The sequence below is a fragment of the Excalfactoria chinensis genome, chromosome 7 (assembly GCF_039878825.1).
Source record: "Excalfactoria chinensis isolate bCotChi1 chromosome 7, bCotChi1.hap2, whole genome shotgun sequence".
Taxonomy (NCBI): domain Eukaryota; kingdom Metazoa; phylum Chordata; class Aves; order Galliformes; family Phasianidae; genus Excalfactoria; species Excalfactoria chinensis.
This window is the reverse complement of record NC_092831.1, coordinates 5,752,219-5,773,119: the sequence shown is the minus strand read 5'-3', so window position 1 is coordinate 5,773,119 and position 20,901 is coordinate 5,752,219. Positions and strand designations below refer to the sequence as shown.

Below are 20,901 nucleotides of genomic sequence, written 5' to 3'. Positions count from 1 at the left end.
ATAGCTTTATGGGGGAAATAAAGTTCTTAAAATGAAGTACTTTGCCTGTAGCATATGAGAAACAGCTACCGAAATGTGGGTAGATATTAGAACTGAGCTGGTAATCTCTTTAATCTCTTTAATCAATGGAATATCCCAGTAGTCATGAAAAATGAATGTGTATGGTTTCTTTTCAGTAAGTTGGAAGAATCTCATTCACATTTTCTCATTCAACAAGTAGTGTAGAAGCTTATGAGGCACAAGAGGCAGATTGGCTTCCTGCGAACAGGCGTTCCTGAACAGAGAAATGAAACTGTCTGTGGCTACAGGATTTGCTTTTAGCTCTGGCTTCTTTGGCAGGGGTTTTGGTTGGTTGATTTTGTTCTTGTGTGGGAGTAATATCTGGTGGCAGAGATACTTATGTAGCATACACACCAGGAACAGTTCTACTGTCTTCTTCATTTAGTGTAAATGTGAATGTTGTGTCCAGGAGTCTCTGTCAGAACCAGAACATTGCCATGACTTGAATGGTGTAATTAAAAATTGAGCTAGTTGTCTGAGAGCGTTGATTTTAGGATTGGTTGGGAGACAGTTGTGAAGTGGAGCCTAGTCAGTGTAGGGCTTAGCAAGTGTGTGTATCTGTAGTCTGTTAACGTCACTTGTCCGATGGTAGCTGATAGGGCAAATATGTACGTTACACACTTGCTTTCTAAGTTGCAATTTAATTTCTTTGCAATGAAGTAAGAAACTAGCTACAATTGTTCCTCTGTCTCAGTCTATCACAGTTTGCATGCTTCTAGGACTCCGTAGTTTGAGTAACAGGTCATTACATTTTGATGTGTAGCTTTGACGAACTTCTAGATTATTTTGGGATGTTGTGCACCAAACTGCTGTTGCGTACAATAGGAATGTGAAAAATGTCTCATTAGAGTAAGAGTACATGGGTATCTTTCCTGGTCTTTCTGAGCAGTATAAGAGTGGCACGGACCTTTTAGTTTCTCTGTTCCACAGCTGAGTTCCCTGAAGCCTTTCTCTGCCTCATTTTCAGCTATTTTGGTCTCTTCGGTATTACCTTTGTTTCCAGAATGTGACTTACTGATTTCTAATAGGCCCATGATTAGATAGATGCTGTTCAGCTTTTGAACTGTTGAAAATGCTTCTGTGGCCAATGGTGAAACTATTTTTTCCATTTTTTCATTAGTCATCCTCTCCTGTGTCATGGAAAATTGCTGTCAGTTCTCAGCAGTACAAGACAGGAAGTAACCATAGATCATGCTGCTTTTTCTGTCTTTGCAAAGCTATGTACAGTTGGTAGGTAGGACTCTAACACTTAAGTGGTTTTAAAATCAGTCTAGTTTAGTAGAAAGGTGAAAACCTCTTTAGTTCAGGTCTGCCATGAGTCACATCTGTCCTCTGGAATGTCCAAGCAGTAAATCAGAAATACACAGACCTTTTCTCAAGACTTTTCACACTTTCGTCTTTGCCTTCTTGTGCCTGACCTGGTTTTATCCAGTTTCTTTATAGCACAGAATGATAGAGAAAGGCACGTTAATGTTCCAGACCCCTTTACTTTGTGTTTGGTATAATTGAAGTGGGGGGCAGTTGGGGGGGGAAAAGTCAGATGCTTCCTCTGAAAGCCCCGGGTTGTATTTGACTGTATGTGTTTGGTAAGTTGTCTTAACTTCTATTTTTATTTTGCTGATTGCATTGTGTTAATTAGTTGGAAATGAAACCTACTGCTTTGTCTTGACAGTTTTTTTCTTTAAGGGAAAAACCTGATCAGTGTTTTCATTATGCAATATTTTTATTTTATTTTACAATTGCTTTTAAAGTGCCTCGATATCATGCCCAAAATTACTAATTATAGGGCATAAATATACTTTTAATCTTTCATTAACACAGTGTTTTCTCAGGTTGGTAAAACTCTTTCAGAGCTGCAAATATAAAGAAGTTGCTTAATCCACTATGGATTAGGTACTCTAAAGCAGCTAAAAAAATGTTTGTTTTTTACAAATGAGAATGTAAAGATGCAGTATAGGAGCAAAACTTAGCAAATACAGGAATTGGAGCAGAACTGAAGTTCATGGAGCTACATGTTCCTGTCCTGGAACTCCAATGGAAATGTAATTATCCTCTGCTGCTCTGGTTCTGTACAAGGATCTCGGTCCAATCATCTTGAAGTTTCATGAGTGAAGTTACTGTTTATGTCCCAGGACTTTTGGTTTTGTGTTTCCAGGCAGAGACCTTGCAGTATAGTCTTTTCTCACATGAGCTGTCCATGCAATCCAGCCATACCAGATCTAGTCTGGTACTTATCCCTCACGGTTACAGCTGTACTTCAGGTGAAATTATACAGGAAAGCTAGGAATTGAGGCCTGTCGAAGAATTGTTTTACAAGGCATAAGAAGATTTGGTTCCCAGATAACAGGTCTTAATATGATGGGTGGGATGTCATTCATTTCATGTGCAACTGTGAGGTTGGATCCATTTCAGATATGAGAGGGTCCCCTCCTGCAGTGCCCCTGTGCCCAGCTCTCCCCAGTGTGATTGCTACTGGGTTGGCCCCTAAAACTTGTCACATGCACATGAAGCTAAGCAGCAAAGTATTCAAATATTTTCATTTACTGCGCTGTGTACTCTATATTTGAACTCACCTGGATTCAGTGTTAATTGATAAGGGTTGGGAAATCATCCCATTCTTAAAGCTCAGTAGCTTGATATGATGCAAACTTTGTTCAGGATATACAAAGTTGCCAGCTTACAATAAACAGTGCATACTTTCAGCAGAGATGATAGAAGGACAAAATGTTTTTCAGGCACCAACAGGGCTGTCTGTATTGCTGAAGGTATGGGAAAAGCTGAACAGTGCTCAAAATTTCAGGGAAAAAAAAAAAAAGACGTAGCAGTTCAGTTTGCTTTCAGTGAAGCCATTTAAGGTCCTTCACACAGTGAAATGAGTAATACTTAAACAAGCAGCCCTTCTGCTCTTCACTGAAGCTGGGGCAAAAAAGACACTTGATACTTGAGGAAAGTGACAGAAAATAGCTGTTGTTGTTTCATAGCTTGTCATTTAAAAGGGAATGTTGTCCGTTAAATGAGATCTGAAACAGTGTTACGAATGTTATCTCTCACATACAAATGTTAGACTTACTCTCAGCAAAACCAGTCCTATTAAAGGCTTGTATATTCATCAGTTTGAGCTCTATAGTGAAACCAGTATTTAAACAATGTCACAGCACTGTGAGTGCCTCTGTACCTGCAGAGCTGTCACAGGAATTGGTTCAAACTTGGAGGTTAAAAGCCTGTCAAACACTTCTTTGTTTGAATGTACATTTCAGTGATGTGTATTGTCCCAATATTGTGGTAACGATCTTTTTTAAAAGAAACTATTAATAAGAGAAGGAATCTTGGAAGTGAGTGTGTTCATGGGTAGCAAACTGCTTAACTAACGCAAAACTTTTGATCAGCAACCCGTTTTGAAGTTGCTCTTTATAACTCCTGATCTTTTAATTATCTATAAAATATAAATCGGAGAATAATTAGCACTTGTATTAATTGCATTGTTAGAGGCTTCTTTCTTTTCTTCCCTCTTCTTCCATACTGTCGCTTTTTCCAGACAGGTTTCAGGAATGGGAGGAAAATTTATAAAAACAAACTCATGTTACCAAGGAAATTGGGACATGAGAATTTTAAATGCAGGAGGCAGCAGGGAGTTTAAACTACGTGGATCTTACTGGGCAAGATTAATGCTTACATTTGTGAGGTGCCTTTCGTTACATCTTTTTGATAAATATCTTCTGTTATAAATGAAGAAAGAGAGCTTGAGAACAAGCACAATGAAGAAGGGAAAGCGTGCAGTCCTGCAGCCAAAAGCACCTGCTGTTGCTTTCATAGTCTTGACCATCACATCAGTAATAACTGTTAAATCTTTCTCTGTTATGCAGACTTTTACATGAATGAGTTGAACTATTAAGTTTAATATAAACCTTTTCTGTTGTGCCACCATTCAGCGGCCAGTGCAGGCTTTTGGACAGACAGCAAAAAGGTCGAAGGTACAGTAGACTTGTGTGCTGGCATGCTGAGGAAGCCCTCCGTGCTTGATATGAAGCCTTGTTACGTTGTGAACAGTGCCTTTAGTTTGACCCTTTCTTTTCTGGCGATGAAGCTTTGTTTTATTCTGTTGGATTTTTTTGTCTTGCCTAGTTGTCTGCTTTTGTGGTTTGCCTTTATATTTTTGGTGGCTTCTTATTGTTATGGACAGAAACACTTTCCCAAAGATTTTATTTACTTTCCATTAGATGTGCTCTGTTGTGCTTGATAGTGCCTTTAAAACTGCCATTGCTTTGGTATTTTCTTCCTGAAGGAAGTAATTTATTGAAAATATTTAAAAAGCTGTTCTCAGCCAATTTGTTTTACGTAATTTGAATGGAAAAAATAACGGCTTCTGGTATCTTCATGGAACTTTGATAAGCCATAGTTTTTAATTTTACATACTTTCCTTTAGTCAAACACAAAGTTAAAGTTAGTTCGGAGCCTTGCTGTATGTGAAGAATATCCACCACCTCCTACAGCTGAAATATCACAGGACCTCCAGGTAAAAGTCGCATTACTGAAGTTTCTGAAACAAGTTGAAGTAACTTACTATTCAGAAGAAAGTCTTTTGGGTGCTCTTTAAATGTGTAGATCACATATTTAATTTAAAAAACATCAGTACAGCTTTAATAGTGATGGTGATGTCTGGTAAAGAATCTGCTGCTTCTGAGCGACAGTGACTGGTATCGGGAAATGCAAGGAACGAGGCTTTGTTAGTTCTTCCAGCTTTCTAGCATTACAGTGCGTGGTAGTTAAGACAGCTAGAAAAACAGTGTGGTTGATACGCAGCATAATTTAACAGCTTTATATTTAGATGATTTAAGCAGTTTTAAAATTTGGTGTTTTGAGTAAATTTATGCATGTTATTAATAATTGCTGGTGGTTCTCTTAACGCATGCCTGAGGTATTGCTGAAGACTAATTTGTTTATATATACTCAAAGAAAATCCTAAATACCAGATAAAATACGTAAAATGCTTTAAAGTGCAGCTTCTCTGACTATCCCTAGAGTGCAATACTGTTAGCATTCCTAGTTTGGGTATGGAGGATGGGCGTTGAAATGATTTTCACGCTGTTGTTGTTTTCACTCCTAACAAAAGTTTAATGACTGTTCATGTCATCCTCATACTGACTTATTTTGCTGTTATCTGAAAAACTTCTGAACTGTCTTTTTGTGAAAAGTCTCACTTTGTGTAACAAGCAAAGGGAACCAGTAGGAGCGGGTGAGAATTTGTTGCTGTGAGAGATGCATTTCAGTTTTGGAGAGTGAAAGAGTGTGAGAACTCAAACTAATTAAACACCGTAGGAACGAGCCACAAAGTCTCTTGGAACTGTGAAAACAGTGATTTTCCCAGTCCTTCCGTAACGTACTTGAAGAGTTAACTGGAGAAATTTTGAAACTGGGCCAGCTAATGTAATAAAAAATCCAGTTCTTAGGAGGAGCTGTACAGCATGGGGAGTGAGAGATAAAAAGACAACAGAAAAACTGATGCTGCATACTGTGATTTATTATCCTGTAATGCTTCCTGTAAGGCTACCAAAAGTAACAAGGAGATGAGGGTTGAAGTAGTGGGGCTTAGCTGTGTCACTGCATCTTATTCCAAGAGGAGAGAGTCCTCATTTGATGAACTGTTCATCCACTGCCTATTTCAAACGTAAGCCATCAGGATATTATAGAACTCTTGCACTGTATGACACTACACACTTAATGGGTTAAAATCACAGACTCTCATAGTAAGTATTCTCTGCAGGTGACATTTGTTGCAGTGTCTTGTGGGAATCTCTCCTTAGCACTTTGCAATATATGCAGCTTATTTTACATTTGTAATACACTATTTCTTTATTCTTTTGCCATCCTTTGTCTAACCTTAGCTGCTGGGATTGTTCTGATTCTGTACACTCTGATACATGAAGTATAAATACTAGTTCAGGTTGATAAATTTAAGCTCTTTATAAGAAAAAGCTGGCTTTGTGTCTGTGACATTGATATGGCTAATTGATAGTTGAAAGATGGAACTTCTCTAACAAAATGAAACAACCCAAAGTGGGAAAAATGAAAACAGAAGATGACAACAAAGTCTGTAATGATGGTTTAAATTGACTTGAGTGAATTCAGACCGTGGCTGATTTTAGAGAGTGCTGGTGAAAGCTGAGAACCCAGAACGTAGATCCTTTGAGTAACTGCTCTGTAAAGCTTCTTGGCTCCTATCTCTTTATTCAAGTGTATTAAGCTGGAGGCATTTTTCAGATTTTTTTATGGGTTTGGTTTGTTTGGTTGGTTGTTCTTTGCTTTTTGGCTTTTTTAAAGTCAAAATGTGATGATAATTCATGCTGCAATGAGGATTTGAGATTGGAAGGTCATTTGCTTTACAACAAAGAGTGTTAATTCAGTAGGCTGGCAGAGATGAGCTATCGCTATAGTGGGATTAAATGAAAATTCTAAGGAACAGAAGCTAAATTATTTTCCAGTGGCTTTCCCATGAAGTAGGTCACGCTTAATTAGATGCTGTAGGTTGTAAAGCATGAAATCACGAGAAAATGCCCTTTGGTACACAGTTCTGTGTCACACTTTGAAGTAGAATTGGTCATAGTAGAATTGGCTGTTCAGATGGCTCTCGTTTTTAGCTCTTGTTGCAGAAAGCAGCATAAAAATAATTACTTGCTCTGAAATCCTTTGACTGAACTATTGCTATATGACTTTTTAAAAGCTTTGGCTATGTACTCTAAACCTATCCAATGTTCAAATAAGAGAAAATCAGACTATAAAAAATCTTAAGGTACTTAATTTTGTAGTGTATTTTAAAATGGAGAATAGCATGTTGCCTTGGTAGATCTGAGGCACGATTAATTTCTTAATATGACAATCACCATGTTTTGTTTTGTTTTTTCAAGTAGCAGTTGCATAGCTGCTAGGTGGACAGTCGCTGTTAACTCTGTAGTGACAAATAATTTGTGTTAGCGGCCGAGAGGTGTTTGCATGTGAAACTGTTTGCATGTGAAATGGTCTTTAGCCTTGGTAAATCCTGACTGTGTTTGCAGGATAGGAGCGTGGTAGGCAAATAGCTGTGGGGCAGCTCTGTGAGGTGGGTTGGGAAGAACTACATCTTCTACAATGGGATGGGTAACAGCATAAACTCAGTTACCTCTGGGGAAGCAAAACAGATATTTGAGAAGCTTCCAGGTAAAAGGAATGTGGAGTGCTCTTACAGGTCAGGATCAATGGTTCACATCTTGGGACCACTCCAATAAAGAATTTGTTTCTATTCCTCTCATCTTAGTATGTTTTTTGCTGTCTGAGATATGATAGTCTTTCATTAGTAGTTTAGTTAAAGACAAAAGAGACACGAAGAACAAGATGTTACTTGTCCACTCATTGGGAACCGTTGTGTCACTTGACTTTAAGAGGAAAGTTCTGTTTTGCTCTAGCTGGGAAAAGGGTTTCATGATAATTCACCTATGTTGTATAGGAAGGTGGGTTTTTGAGATGACTGCACACAAAGATACATTATCAAAATACACAAGAGGAATCTAAGCCTTGATTGCATTAAAGTATGCAAATTTAGCCTTGGTATATTCTACTCTAAGTATTTCATCTTTGTGTGTGTGAATCTGATAGCGGTGGTCTGTCTGTCAACGAGATTGAAGGATTTGTTTTATTCTGTAATGGCGGGGGAAATATAGATGATGCACACTACCTAAAAACATGGGTATGTAAAGTTCATCTAAAAACTGGAATATTTTCTTTATGTCTCAAGATGCTTTAGACTCACTTGGAAATAGTATTTAGAGCCTGGAAATGCAATGGAAATTCTAAAATATGTATTACTTTCTATGTCTTCTCAATAGTTTTTGATTTGCGAGCAAGTAACTTCGTTTTGTTTGGCCAGAGTGTATGTGTGATCAGAAAGAAAATGAAGACAGTTACTTTCCTTGCTACTACTTCATTTTTACAGGTGACATAGTGCAGAAAGTTCTGCCGCAGATAGATATTGTTTGAAATAATGGCCATGATGACAGACTTTTACTTTTGACAGGAGAAAATTCAAATCCAGTTGTCACAGTGTTGTGAAAAAGAAGAAAAGCCTGCAAAAGATGAAACGGAAAAGGAGAAGTCCAGTGATAAATTGCACAGAAAAATGTTATCAAGAGGTTTGCTTTATGTCATTCTGCTATTAGTTTGTATTTTTTTATCAGTGTTTTCAGAATTTATTAATGATCTTGTCTGAATTTTTTGACGGAAAAAGTCTTAAGGAAGAGTTTTTTAAATGTAAAAAACTACATTGCTTTCTTATGACTAGAAGTTTGTTTCTTCAGAGTTCCGCTGTCTAGGAATGCTCTGTTTGCACGAACCACAAGGGATTTTGGCACATGTTTATGATTAATATTTCATTGCATCTTGTTCACCTGACTACATGGTCATTCACACACATACTTTTGCTAGTCTAGATTATAAAAATCCCTTGGAGTAAAGATTGAACTCAATACATTAGAATGATAAGTATGATACATGCATGTTAATATTCCTGCAGTCTGGACTGAAGGTCTGTTCTACCTGGAATAGAACTGCAGAAATTAATGATCGTGGTCTCTGTCCATGTTACCTTTTGCCACGTTAATTGAATATAAGTTGGCAATTCATTGAACAGCTCTTGCTTTAAATAAAGGTCACAGAAGTCATATCCATGCATCTTGTATCAACCAATATGTAGGAAATATCTTTAAACCTGGTATTCTTCTCATGAGACTGTTAGCACTTGTCTTCTCTCTTTCTCAATTCCATGAGGCCTTCTTCATGTAACATTTCTGTACATCTTGTCCCAGCTGGCAACCAGGCATTCATGGAACAAAAAGCACCAGGGTGCAGAACTTGGCTGCATTTATAAATGTCAGTCTTATAATGATATGCTTCATGCTAAGCACAAAAAGGCCTGGAAAAGCAAGGGCTGAAGCACCTAAGTTTGAGCTGTGCCTACTTCGGGCATTAGTTGACACTTTTGTAATTCTTGAAAGAAATCTAGTTCCAAAATTATTAAACCATCTCTAGCTTATAACTCTGAGATCGTAACTCTGGGACGTGCTGGTGAAGGGGAAGGCCTGTTGTTAAAGTATTTCAGTGGCACAAATTGTTATTTGGGCAACATCCAGTCTTTCTGTATATCTTGTCCATGAAGGTGTGTACAACAGTAGCATGTTGGAGAAAACTTGGAGGGCTGATGGAAATGAAATGACTCAATGATAATATACTCCTTCAAAGTGTAAGCAGTTTGTTAATAAGACTGACAGTGTTACTGAAGCTTTTGCCTCTTGTGCTGTGCTAGAATTGGACAATTCAGAGAGACAGGGTTTTTCAGCTTTGTGTTTTGTTTTGTTTTTTACTTCAAACTTTTCCTCTGGAAAATGCAAGTGTTGCCACATGTCTACTAGATAAACACTGTTAATCCATAAATACGATGCTCGTCAATAATTGGGAAAAATATAAGTTTGGTGGTTTGGTTTTTGGTTGTTTTTTTTTTCAGAATGTAATTCTGCTCTCTCCCACCCTACCTTTAGATTCCAGCCAAGAGTACACAGATTCCACTGGTATAGATCTTCATGAATTTTTAGTAAATACATTAAAAAACAATCCCAGGTAAGCATCAGCAAAATCAATTGGCAGTTTTTCTGTCTCTGGTATAGCACCGTGTTTTGTTGGTGTTTCTTTTGGTTTTCATTGTGATTATTGTTATTTTATTTTCTTCCTCTTAGATGTTTACCATTACATCAATTATTAGGATGGGACTTTGTTGTGGAGGCTATCTGAAACACCAGTCCACTGTAGTTTGTGTGTTATATGAACACAGGTTCAGGACCCTGACCTGTTGTAAATGCTTTTCATGTTTAATGAGCAAATATTGAGTTCTGTCTGTGTGCAGCTCTTATCTGAAGAGACTCTTTAAGATCTGTGCTCACTTAGCATCTGCTTGTTAGATACCAGATTGCCTTCTTTCACCTTAACCTGTCTTGTACTGAATTTATAGACAGCTTCTTTTAATATGTAATATATAAACCATAGGCACACGCATCTTCAATTTACACGTCAGAAACCAAATCTGACCTAATCCAAGTCCATCATTTGTTAGGAAAAGTTGATGTGATTGTGTTGCTTTGAAATTCGGTGTACACTGTGTGTTTGGTTTGTTCTTTCCCTTAACGGTTTAATACTAGATCTGTGGCTTAACATACATGGCATGAAATGAGCTTAGTAGAATTGTACTGCTCTTATGAAAGATATTCCTGTTAATTGTTAGTTGCTTATATTATAGTTACGATTTATGATATGACAATGCATTGATATTCCATTTAATTGAAGGAGTGCAGGAGGGAACAAAAGAAAAGATTATCATAATGGACTGACACATTTTGTCCTATAGAGAACACAGAAAAATTAGATAGGCCTGTATTAGTCTCTTTCTTTGGCCCTACTGGAGGTCATAAATCATCTGAGTGACAATAAGAAATTTATAGGCAAAGGCCTGCTGGGGTTTACCTGCTGTCATATTAACTGATGTGTGCAAACAGTGACCTTTTGACAGTTAGTTTCGTTATATGCTGATGAGATATTGAAATTGGCATTTGCATTTTTGAGATTATTTTATGGTGTTTCAGGTAATACTCATTTAATTCACCTTCAGTTTTAGTTTTTTATGTTCTCTTAACATCACACTGCAGTGTATGCCAGCTTTTAACTACTACTCAGTTGTAAGTATGTTGTAGGAGTGCCTTCTGTTACCAGCACCTACTCAGTTTGTTTCTCTGTGATCCTGTGATTCACACTTCAAGGGGCAGTTGAGGCCTCTGCTGATCTTGCTACCCATGCTGACCAACAAGAACCAACCTAGTCACTGTTTCCCTTCTTGAGCCTTCTTGATGGCTGTACTTTGTACTGATAGTACCAGGAAGAGATTACTTGCAGGCTCTGTGTACTGTGATTTCTGAGATAAGAACAGTGTGAGTTAAATAAAATACAGCTTAGTGGAAAATGAGTACTTTTTCCTAAAGATAAATAACTACTGCATTAGCCACTTGATGGTCCTGTTTATAGTCTTCCATCATTCCTTGGTCATAGATACTATCTGTGTATTCTTAAGATGAATACAGCTGGAGTTATTGGAGTATCTCATATGTGAGTTGCTGTGTTTTTATTTTCAGGGACAGAATGATGCTGCTGAAATTAGAACAGGAAATTTTAGATTTCATTGGTAATAATGAGTAAGTACTGTACTCTTATAGGAAAACAAACATTCAAGAGTGTTCCTGTTTATTAAATAAAGCTACTATTCCTTTCTTCCAGAGCTCCAAGAAAAAAGTTTCCCCCAATGACATCTTATCATAGAATGCTGTTGCACAGGGTAGCTGCTTACTTTGGATTAGAGCACAACGTGGACCAGAGTGGGAAGTCAGTCATAGTTAATAAAACTAGCAATACAAGAATGTAAGTGTAAAAGCCTTGAAAAAACTTTATGGTACATATATTTAACTCTTGGGATATATTATGCAATGATGCTGAATCTGTAGCAATAGGGGTTTGTCCACTAGGAAGCATGCAGCAAGGAGAGGTGTTCTGAGTGTTATGTTATAATGTGATCTGTTGCATGTTCAAAGGTTTAGCAATATAAAAGTATGCTGTCTATACGTTAAGAGTTCTTGTTGCTTTTCTTGCAGAGGTGCCCTATGAACTGTTTCCATATCACATCAACTATTACCTGTTTAAAAATTAATACCAGCTTCAAGTACCTCCTTTCATTTGGATCAAAGCAGGACCAGCACTTACCTTAAAACAGGGCCACGTTCTGATGGGCTGAATAGAGGGGAAAATAATTGCTGAGCTTTGGGTTTTGTACTGTAAAAGTCTACTGCAAAAATTCAGGCTTCGAAATCTGTTTTTGGAATAACACTGCCTGCAGATCTCATCAGGTTAACAACTCTGCATGCTACTTTATTGTGATGGCTGGGGAGTTCTTGGAGAAACCACTAGAAGAAAAACTATTATGAAATGCTAGCACAGGACTCAGAGCATCGCCAAATTCCATGCGTAATTGGCACTCTTGTTCTCAGGACCCAGCTATTCTGTATTCTGCACTTGCTGTCTCCTTCTGTCACCACAGAAAGATGAAGGGCTAATGTGTTGATTATATTTAAGTTTTGTGTTACCTAGTTTCTAGCTTTAACTGAATAAATTTGCATGACTCTTTTCTCTTTAAGCACTCTGATATGACCATGAAAATAGGAGTTCACAGCTCCTGCATCTTCATCGTAGACTCTCTGCAGCTTTGAAGGAATAAAATCTTATTATCCACCCTAATTTAAGAATCAGTAGAACTGAAACAACATACAGTACTGAAATTTTATTTAAGCAGATAGTTTCTCTCTCAGAAGTTATGGGAAAATTATCTAGGGCCTAAATATCCACTAGATAAACTTAAGTCTTTTTGTGTTTATTTTTGATTTGGCTTTACATACTCTATCAGAAATTAATTACAAAGGCATACATTTCAAATCTGTTGTCTTTGCATCTACCGGCATCCCTAGACTGAAGCTTCACACATACAAGTGTGGAATAAGAACTTCAAAAATATGATTTCTTGTTGTTTTTATTTTTAATATATATATATGTATGTGTATATATATTTTTTTAACTGGCCTCTGGAAGCCCCATGTAGGCATAGCTATTAATTAGCAGGCATTTCATCCAACCTGCAGACAAGAAGAGTCTTAATGTTTTCAGTATTCTTATTTTAAATCACTTTGGATATAAAATAAGAATTTAGAAAGAAAACCTTGGAGATCTGCTCCATGTTGAATAAAACCAAACTTACCTTTTCCTCATAGGCAGATTCCCGGCTCCAGCGCCGATCAGTGATGTTACTGACATCAACAACCCAGTGCATACTGGGACGTCTCAGTGGAGTGGGAAGTTGGTGATTGCAGGGCAGTAAATTCAGGGACCTAAAAAAGAAAGAGGTAAGACAGTCTAAAGGTTCTCTGAAATGCCTGCTAATTATATTTGGGCATCCAGTAACTAATAGTTAGGCTTGGCTGTTTCACAGAAAAAGATCTCCTGGTTTTATATATAAATAACCTGAGTAACGAGTAAAGATGCAGAGAAGAGTACATATACATTTTGTCTTTCAATAGGCAAATTCTTCCTGATTGTCTGAGAAAATCTTACTGTAGTAGTAGCAGCTTCATTGTCTAGGTAGTTGGTATTCATTTTTTATAAGAAAGTTTGCAAACCATTTCACTTCCTTTCACAAAGTAGGTAAAGTACCAAAAGAATATATTGCTTCTTCCTCTCACTTTGATCTCTTGCTTGCCCACACTGTTGTGTCATTTTTCTTCTCTTGTTTATTTCTACTTGATTATATTCTAGAAGCTTCTAAGTGTCAATGCTTTCTCTTTTCTCTGTATTTCCTTATCATCCATTTCCCCTTGAAATGAACTCTGAGGTATATTACAGCTCTAACAGAAAGCACCTTTCTTCACTTCGGTGCATGCCCAATACCCATTGCACCAGTCTGGATTCACGAGCACTTCTGATTCCACATGGGCGTGTGGTTGCTTCCCACCTTAATTGGAAACTGAAGTAAATGCTTTGAAGGAGGAAGCGATTTTAAAAGCAGGTTTGTTGTGCATCAGAAATAGGAGTTGTCAGGTGTAAGCAACAGTACATGTTTTTGGTATTTTTCCCATTGCCCAGACAACCAAAATCTGTCACATCTGTTAGACTGTGAAATATATTGTGCACGTTTCAGTTGGTTCCACCATGTATAGTGTATTTTTACAAGTCCATGAATTTTTCTTTTTAACAACTTTTTGTAGACCTGACCAAAAGTTTTGTGAGCATATAAAGGATGAGAAGAGCGATGACTTTCAGAAGCGGTACATCCTTAAAAGAGATAACTCTAGTTTAGACAAAGATGACAACCAGGTGAATAAATATTACTTTCCACTTCTGTTTGTTGTACTGGGTGATGTATCTGTACTACTTTCATGTGTAAGTTGACACTTTATCACTTAATTTAGATGAGAATACGATTAAAAGATGACAGAAGAAGTAAATCCATAGAAGAACGTGAGGAAGAATATCAGAGAGCTAGAGAAAGAATATTTGCACAAGACGTACGTATCAAAGAAAATCATGCTGTCTTTTGTACGAACACTCTGCATACACGTGTGCTTGTTAAGAGATGTTCCTTTTCAGGAAACTCTATATTAGAAGAGTACTGAGCAGATAACCATTAGTGTGGCATGAACTCAGAATTATTATTCAGCCTTGCATTTTTTGCAAGTAGATTTCCATTTCAGTCAACATTATTAGAAGTAAATACTGTCTTGCAAAGTTGAGTACTTCTAACCAACTTTTCTGCCACTTATCTGTAGCTCTCACACATTTGTAATATTCTGTAGGTGTAATGAGCTCGAGAGGTTCATTTGCTGTACCCACGTATTTTGTTCACCACATCATTTTGTTTACCCATGTTACAAGCAAGAAGGATGGAGTCCTAACCTTTTCATTTTGTATATCATGTCATACCCTCAGGAAGCTTTGTACCGGTTCATAGTTCATAGCTAACAGAAGAGACTCGAAATTGCAGTTTATTAGTGTGCCGTAATGGGGGTTCTAGATGCCATTAATACTTCTCTGCACTTTTTTTTGCCACTCAGTCCCTGTGTTCCCAAGAGAATTATTTCACCGATAAAAGGTAAGTAAATTTGCATTTCAATTCTGTCTCACTTTTCTATTTTCTTAATAAATATTAAGCTATCTTATTAAAATGCCAACAGAATCCAGGAGGAAGAAACTAATAGTACACAACAAAGACGACAGATTTTTAGGTATTTGATGCATTCTCTAAAATATATATATATATCCCCAAGTATTCTGCATGCATTTCACCTTTTTTTTTTCCTCCTTTTCCTTTATTTTGCAGTTGATGCTTGTGCTAAAATTTTAGTTTATAACTTGCAGAGTCAATAAAGAAACGTCAGGGAGGTCAGCCAACAGCCATCAGAGCAGTACTGAGAACGAGCTGAAGTATTGTGAACCCCGTCCCTGGAGCAGCACCGACTCTGATAGTTCCATCCGCAGTCTGAAGCCAGCTGTAACGAAGGCCAGCAGCTTCAGTGGGATCTCAGTTCTGACAAGAGGAGATAGCTCTGGAAGCAGCAAAAGCACAGGCAGGCTATCTGAGACAGGTATTACAAAATCTGTACATAGTTACCTAGCAGTGAAGTACCTGCTGGTTTGATATTTGACATGTATTTTAGATGTGTGCTAATAGAGGCCTTGGTCTTGTAGGTGCTCCATGCATACAGCTCCCTCTGGTTGCAGTAGGTGCTGTATGCATAGAATGACTGCTGACTGAGGCCTTTAGTATTTAAGTGCCTTGGAGAACTAGAATTTGGGTTACAAATTAAGTGAAGACTTTTGACTTAGGAAGTAGAACTTAAAGCTTAATTACTGATGGCTTTAAACTAAATACATTACAAAATAGCAAAGAATTTGGGGGTACTTATCAATGTATGTACTTAATACCAAATCAAAATATATTTGGAGTTCAACTCTAGTTTCATCACAGCAAAGCTGCTTTGTGCAGTCTAAAGAATCTGAGCTGCTATCCTGCTAGTGTAATACAGCATAAAAACCTATCAGCTTGATCAGTGCCATTGCCAGGATTTAAGTGCTTTAAAAGTTTACTTAATTTTTAGGTTGCTGGAAAAAAAAAAAAAATCAGAAGAATGGAACAAAGTGTAATGTTTAATTGTAAGAGTCAGAAATCCTGGGAAAAGAATACTATTTTCTTTAAGCCTTTGGGTTTCAAGGGTGTGCTCACGTGTAACTAGTGTCAGAACAAAATCTCAGAAAATAAGGATATCATTCTTCTGTGAATCAAAAGTGACACTTATTAAGTATTTCTATTCCGAATGGTAATTAAATCTGATAGAAGAGATGATCTTAGCTGTGCGATTGTTGAGTCTTGAAGTAGACGGGTAGGTAACAGATCTGCTACTTCAAAGATGGAATTGGAAATCAGAACAGAAGAATGTCACTGCTTGTCTGTGTTGTAGTTCCCCTTCCTGTCATTTATAAAACTTGTTTCTAAGGAGACTTGGTGAATTTCTTTTTACTTTCTCTGAAACTTCCCCTGCACTGTAGGTGTGCTACCACACCTTTAATGTGGTAAATAGATTTTTTCCTTTGTGCCTGGAAAAATACGTTCCAAAAGTACTTGTACATTTGTTTTGAAACTGTGAAATTATGTACGTTCTCAGAAACCTATTTTTTAGAAAACATTAATTGCAAGAAAAAATGCTCATTTATTGATTAAGGATGCAATTGGCTTTAACTACAATGACTTCAGGCTAATTTCTCTACATAATCTAGAAGTGCCTTTTTTAAGAAATCTAAACAAAGTAACTGGTAAAATCAGGAGTGTTTTCTGAAGCTGAGATAAATTATTTTGCATAATTTACAAATCTTGGCTTTGTATTTCACTTTGGCAATAAAAAAAAGCTAACAGCATCAGCAAATACTTGCAGCTGTACTAATATTTCATACTAACAAATGAAAAGCTTGCAGTTAGAATGTTTTGTGAAGGATAGTGGAAGAAAGAAAGTGGAAGATATGTTTTACCCCAGTCTTCTAGATTGTATAGAGGCTGCCAATAAGAGTTATTACATTTCAACTTAGATATGCTAAGTCCTACAAGTGTCATAGTAAAGACTTAATTAAAAGTATGCTAGATTGTGCATCTAGAGGTCTGTAGGAAACAGTGCAGTTCTATAGACCATTCCATATTGGTCTTCTGGAAAGTTGCTCTTGTCAATATGTATTAGCTTTCAGAAAGCTCAGGGTCTGGTTCTCCACTGCCTTGCAACATTTATAGTTGTAAAATAATTGCTTTCACTAAGCTATTTTGTATTCTTTTTGAACTTCAAATAAGACTAATTCAGGTTAAAAATACCATAATATCGCATTTTTCTTCTAGCTACATTTTTTATTTTAACCTTAAAATTGCCAGGGGAGAGGGGAGGTTGGGAAGAGTGTGTTGGGATTTTTAATGTTCTGCAATTTGTCCATCAGGTGAGACAGATCTCAGACAAGTAGTAGCCACAGAAAAGTAGTCATTCCTTGCATGCAGGCTGTGTCTATAGAGCATGTAATGTAAGTAATGTGTCTGAAGGGACATTTGGCTGAATGGATCTGAGTTATCCAGTGGCCTGCATGTATACAGTAGCAGTCATTTGTGTGTGCATAACTGGTGTATCTAAACCCTGAGTACATCACTATGTATGCATGCATCTTTTTGGAATGTGTGAGCAATCAGTTATAAGAACTGTGGAAGAACTGCACTGTAGTGCATGTGCATGTATACAGATGTATTTTCTGACCAGAAATCAGATCTAGAGATGGTTGAGTGCAAAGCAGTGCTGAATTGACCCTTGGTTTACCAAAAGAATCTTGTAATGGTATTCCAGGGGAGATGAATGAACATTTCATTGGCAAGGCCACTGTTGAATTATGTGCTTATGCTTAGCTTTAAGGGTTAGCATTTAAAAGTGTAAATGTATATATATATATATAAGTGAGCATGATGTTTCTGTCTTTAGGTAAAAACAATTTCTCATTACTCCTTTCCTAGGTTCAGAGTCTTCTAGTAGTGTAGGGTCATCCACGGGTTCTCTTTCTCACACCCAGCAGCCTCTTCCAGTGCCAGCTCTAAGTCAGCCCTCTCATGGCACGCCTGCCGTCTATCCAGCTGTCAGCACTAGTAACTCTCTTTCCTTTGATGGTGGCATAAATGGGCAAGTGGCACCTACTAGCAGTAGCTTCTTTTTGCTTCCCTTGGAAGCGACAGGCATTCCACCTGGCAGTATTCTGATCAACCCTCAAACAGGTTGGTATCTGCTCGTGGGTGTTCTTGTTACAGTTGAGAACTCAGACAAAAATGTGCAAGTGTTTATATAAGAGTTAATTTCAGTATTGTGCTTTCTTTTTTTTTGTGTGTGTGTTTGTTCAGTGCATGTAATTTAAAAAGCATGACGTTTATATAAAAGGGATAAGTAAACTCACTTTGGACTTTGCTACGAGTTTTAATTTATAGGTTTAATGTATTCTGATGGTGGCTAGTACAAAATACTTCAATTTGTCAATTATTATCTAGAATACAGAATAGTGGGAGAGGGAAGAGTCTTTTTCAGTGCTAATATAAGATGGTTTCACTGACAGGAGAGCTCCTGAGCAAGTATTCACACCAACTTGAAGGAAGTCATTACCCTTTGTTTTGCACATTATGATAAACGTTCTGTAAACTCATGGCACTCAATACAAGAGACGGAAATAAGGATGGATCATATGCTGTTTTTAAAACTCTGTTTCGGTTTAAAACAAGATTAAGTCAGTGCTGGTGTATTTGGCCAATCCTTATATTTTTAATAAGCATGAGACTGAATGTTCATGCTGTAGATGCAGACATTTAACTTCTTGCCTGGTTTAAAAAAAAGAAAAAGAAAATCAACCTTTTTCTTGCTTGTGGGTGTTAAGGAACACTGAAGATTTGATTTTTTACCTTTTCTGTTCAACAGATGATATTTTAGTATACGGATTTGTTTCCTTTCTAGGTGGAGAAACACTTCAGTATTAATTTTTTATTATTCTCTAGATAAACTTAATTTTACTTGAATGCAATTGCACGTACTTTTGTAAAACTGCTTTTTTTCTCATTGCTGTTGTTGAAGCAATCACTTGTTAAATTGTTTTTCTCACGTAATTAAATAATTTTCTTTAATATAAATCAGCTGCTATTCTTGTATACAAAGCTAGAAAACTATTTGATTTGTGAATCTACATATTGATATGCCACCTAAAGCTTCTCTTCCTAAATCCCTCTAAAGAATAGCTAATGCTGGTCCTGATAGAATTTGGTTACAGCTGACTGCAGCCGCCAATTTTCCCAGGCAGCCACTGCATTTCATGGAGGAAGTGTTTGCTATCTCAGGGATAGATTTGGGGCACAGAACTGTTGACTTTGCTTTGAGGCATAATGGCACCACTGTGCAACTTACATGTGAATTTTCCATTGTGTTGTTGGCCATTTGAGCACAAGCATGACAATTAGTGATCAAATTTTGCTAGGAAAACAAACATTTCTAGCATTTGTAGGCATTTGTGTGCTCTGCAGTGTGAAGGTTATTGGGGGCTCAATTTTCATATTACGAGTTTATAGCGTGACCATGCTAAAATCTTCAGAATTCCTGTAAACAAAACAGATAACTGCAGACATTGGAAGGCTACCATCAGTTTGCAAATAGTGTCATCTGAAACGTGATACAGTTTAAGTAGTGGTTTTTGAGTCATCTTCATTTCACTTATGTCTGTGTCAATGTTTTGCATGTGATCAGTTTCGCTTTGTTCCTCCTGCATGGTGGTCATTTCCCAGTTCTGTTGAAGAGAATTCCACATAGCAGCAGGAGAGGGCAGAGAAAGAAATGACTGTGACAGTATTTCTTCATGTCGTAATCACTGTTTATTCACGCTCTCCTCAGAAAAGCAATAGAATTGCAGAACGGGCTGTGTGATGTTCATTAAAAAAATAGCTGGACTCTCAAGTTGTGATTCTAACTTAAATGTGGGCTCTTGCTGGTCTGCTGTTCCTTTGGGTTTTGTTGTGGTTTTGTGTTTGTTTTTTTCTTCCCCCAACCTAGGCAACAAAACAAGTTACTGTTTATTTATAATTTACTTTGAAGGTTTTTTTGTGTTTTATTATTTTTTTAATGGCCTTAATGGGGTGCTTCAATATTGAAGTTGCAAATTATTAAATAGGAGGATAGTACTGCATTATTTCATTGGAAAGCTGAAGGAATTCATTTATGAATAGAAGTACTTCAGCCTTGTTAGCAGTTATGGGAATATAATTGCTGCTTCTGTTTTGTGTCTATTTTATACAGGTATTTGCCTTTATTCTGTATTTGCCTGTGTTTCAATTGATGTTCAAAACAAAGTTCATTCATTTATCTGCCTTTTAAAAGGTCCTTAATATGCTGTTTTAGTAGGGTTGTCCTTTATTTCTTCTGCCCTTTTTCAGTTCACATAATAATAAAAATAAGTTGTCTGGACTATCAGGGTATGGTAAATGTTTATCTCTGCTCATTAAGTCAATGCTGGGTTTTTTCATCTAATTTAAATGTTTAGTTACATGTTTTAGCTGCATGTAGTTTGCCAGTTGGCTCCCTTTTAGTTGTGGCCATTGTAAATGTAGTTGTGGGGATTTGGCATAAATTTGATATGAAACAATATGACTTTATTTCTAAATGTTATTAATTCATTTTGTCTGCTGTAAATGTATTTGTCTTAATTTTCTCCGGACTTGGATAATAGAGCTGTCTGTCTCTGGTTGTGTTTGTTCTTCTTCAACCTTTCAGGTCAGCCATTCCTTAATCCAGATGGCACTCCAGTTGTGTACAATCCTCCTATGCCTCAGCAACCGGTTAGGACCCAAGTGCCTGGACCTGCACAACAGTCACCTCTTCCCCCACCACCTCAGCAACAGCCAGCCTCTAATCACATCCTCTCACAGGTGCACATGTCAAATATATGCTGCTTGCATTGATGGTTGATGCTGCCTTACTGCTGTCTGATAAGGAATTAGCAGGTTTGCTCTGTTGACACCTTACAGAAGCAGGAATAGCTGCACAGATATGAGTAAATGGAATTTTTCCCCATAGTTCTCAGAACTGTCAGTTCTCCTAATAACTGAAATGGTAGGCAGTCTTTTCTTAGAAATATAGAAAA

At 37.2% G+C, this 20,901-nt stretch overlaps 1 protein-coding gene across 11 annotated transcripts in view; it reads left to right on the top strand.

The window, feature by feature from the left end:
• The window catches only part of R3HDM1 (R3H domain containing 1), a 43,881-nt gene that overhangs the window by 2,590 nt on the left and 20,390 nt on the right, over positions 1–20,901 (top strand). For 7 of the 11 annotated variants that reach the window (XM_072342307.1, XM_072342304.1, XM_072342303.1 and 4 more), the window contains exons 3-15: positions 3,990–4,031; positions 4,484–4,573; positions 8,105–8,219; positions 9,621–9,699; positions 11,259–11,318; positions 11,401–11,541; positions 13,929–14,037; positions 14,133–14,228; positions 14,775–14,812; positions 14,895–14,945; positions 15,079–15,305; positions 17,753–18,007; positions 20,532–20,686. In XM_072342307.1, the coding sequence (XP_072198408.1) occupies positions 3,990–4,031; positions 4,484–4,573; positions 8,105–8,219; positions 9,621–9,699; positions 11,259–11,318; positions 11,401–11,541; positions 13,929–14,037; positions 14,133–14,228; positions 14,775–14,812; positions 14,895–14,945; positions 15,079–15,305; positions 17,753–18,007; positions 20,532–20,686 (1,458 nt within the window). The remainder of the gene's footprint in view (positions 1–3,989; positions 4,032–4,483; positions 4,574–8,104; positions 8,220–9,620; positions 9,700–11,258; positions 11,319–11,400; positions 11,542–13,928; positions 14,038–14,132; positions 14,229–14,774; positions 14,813–14,894; positions 14,946–15,078; positions 15,306–17,752; positions 18,008–20,531; positions 20,687–20,901) is intronic. The other 4 variants (XM_072342305.1, XM_072342311.1, XM_072342308.1 and 1 more) reach the window with 4 other exon arrangements.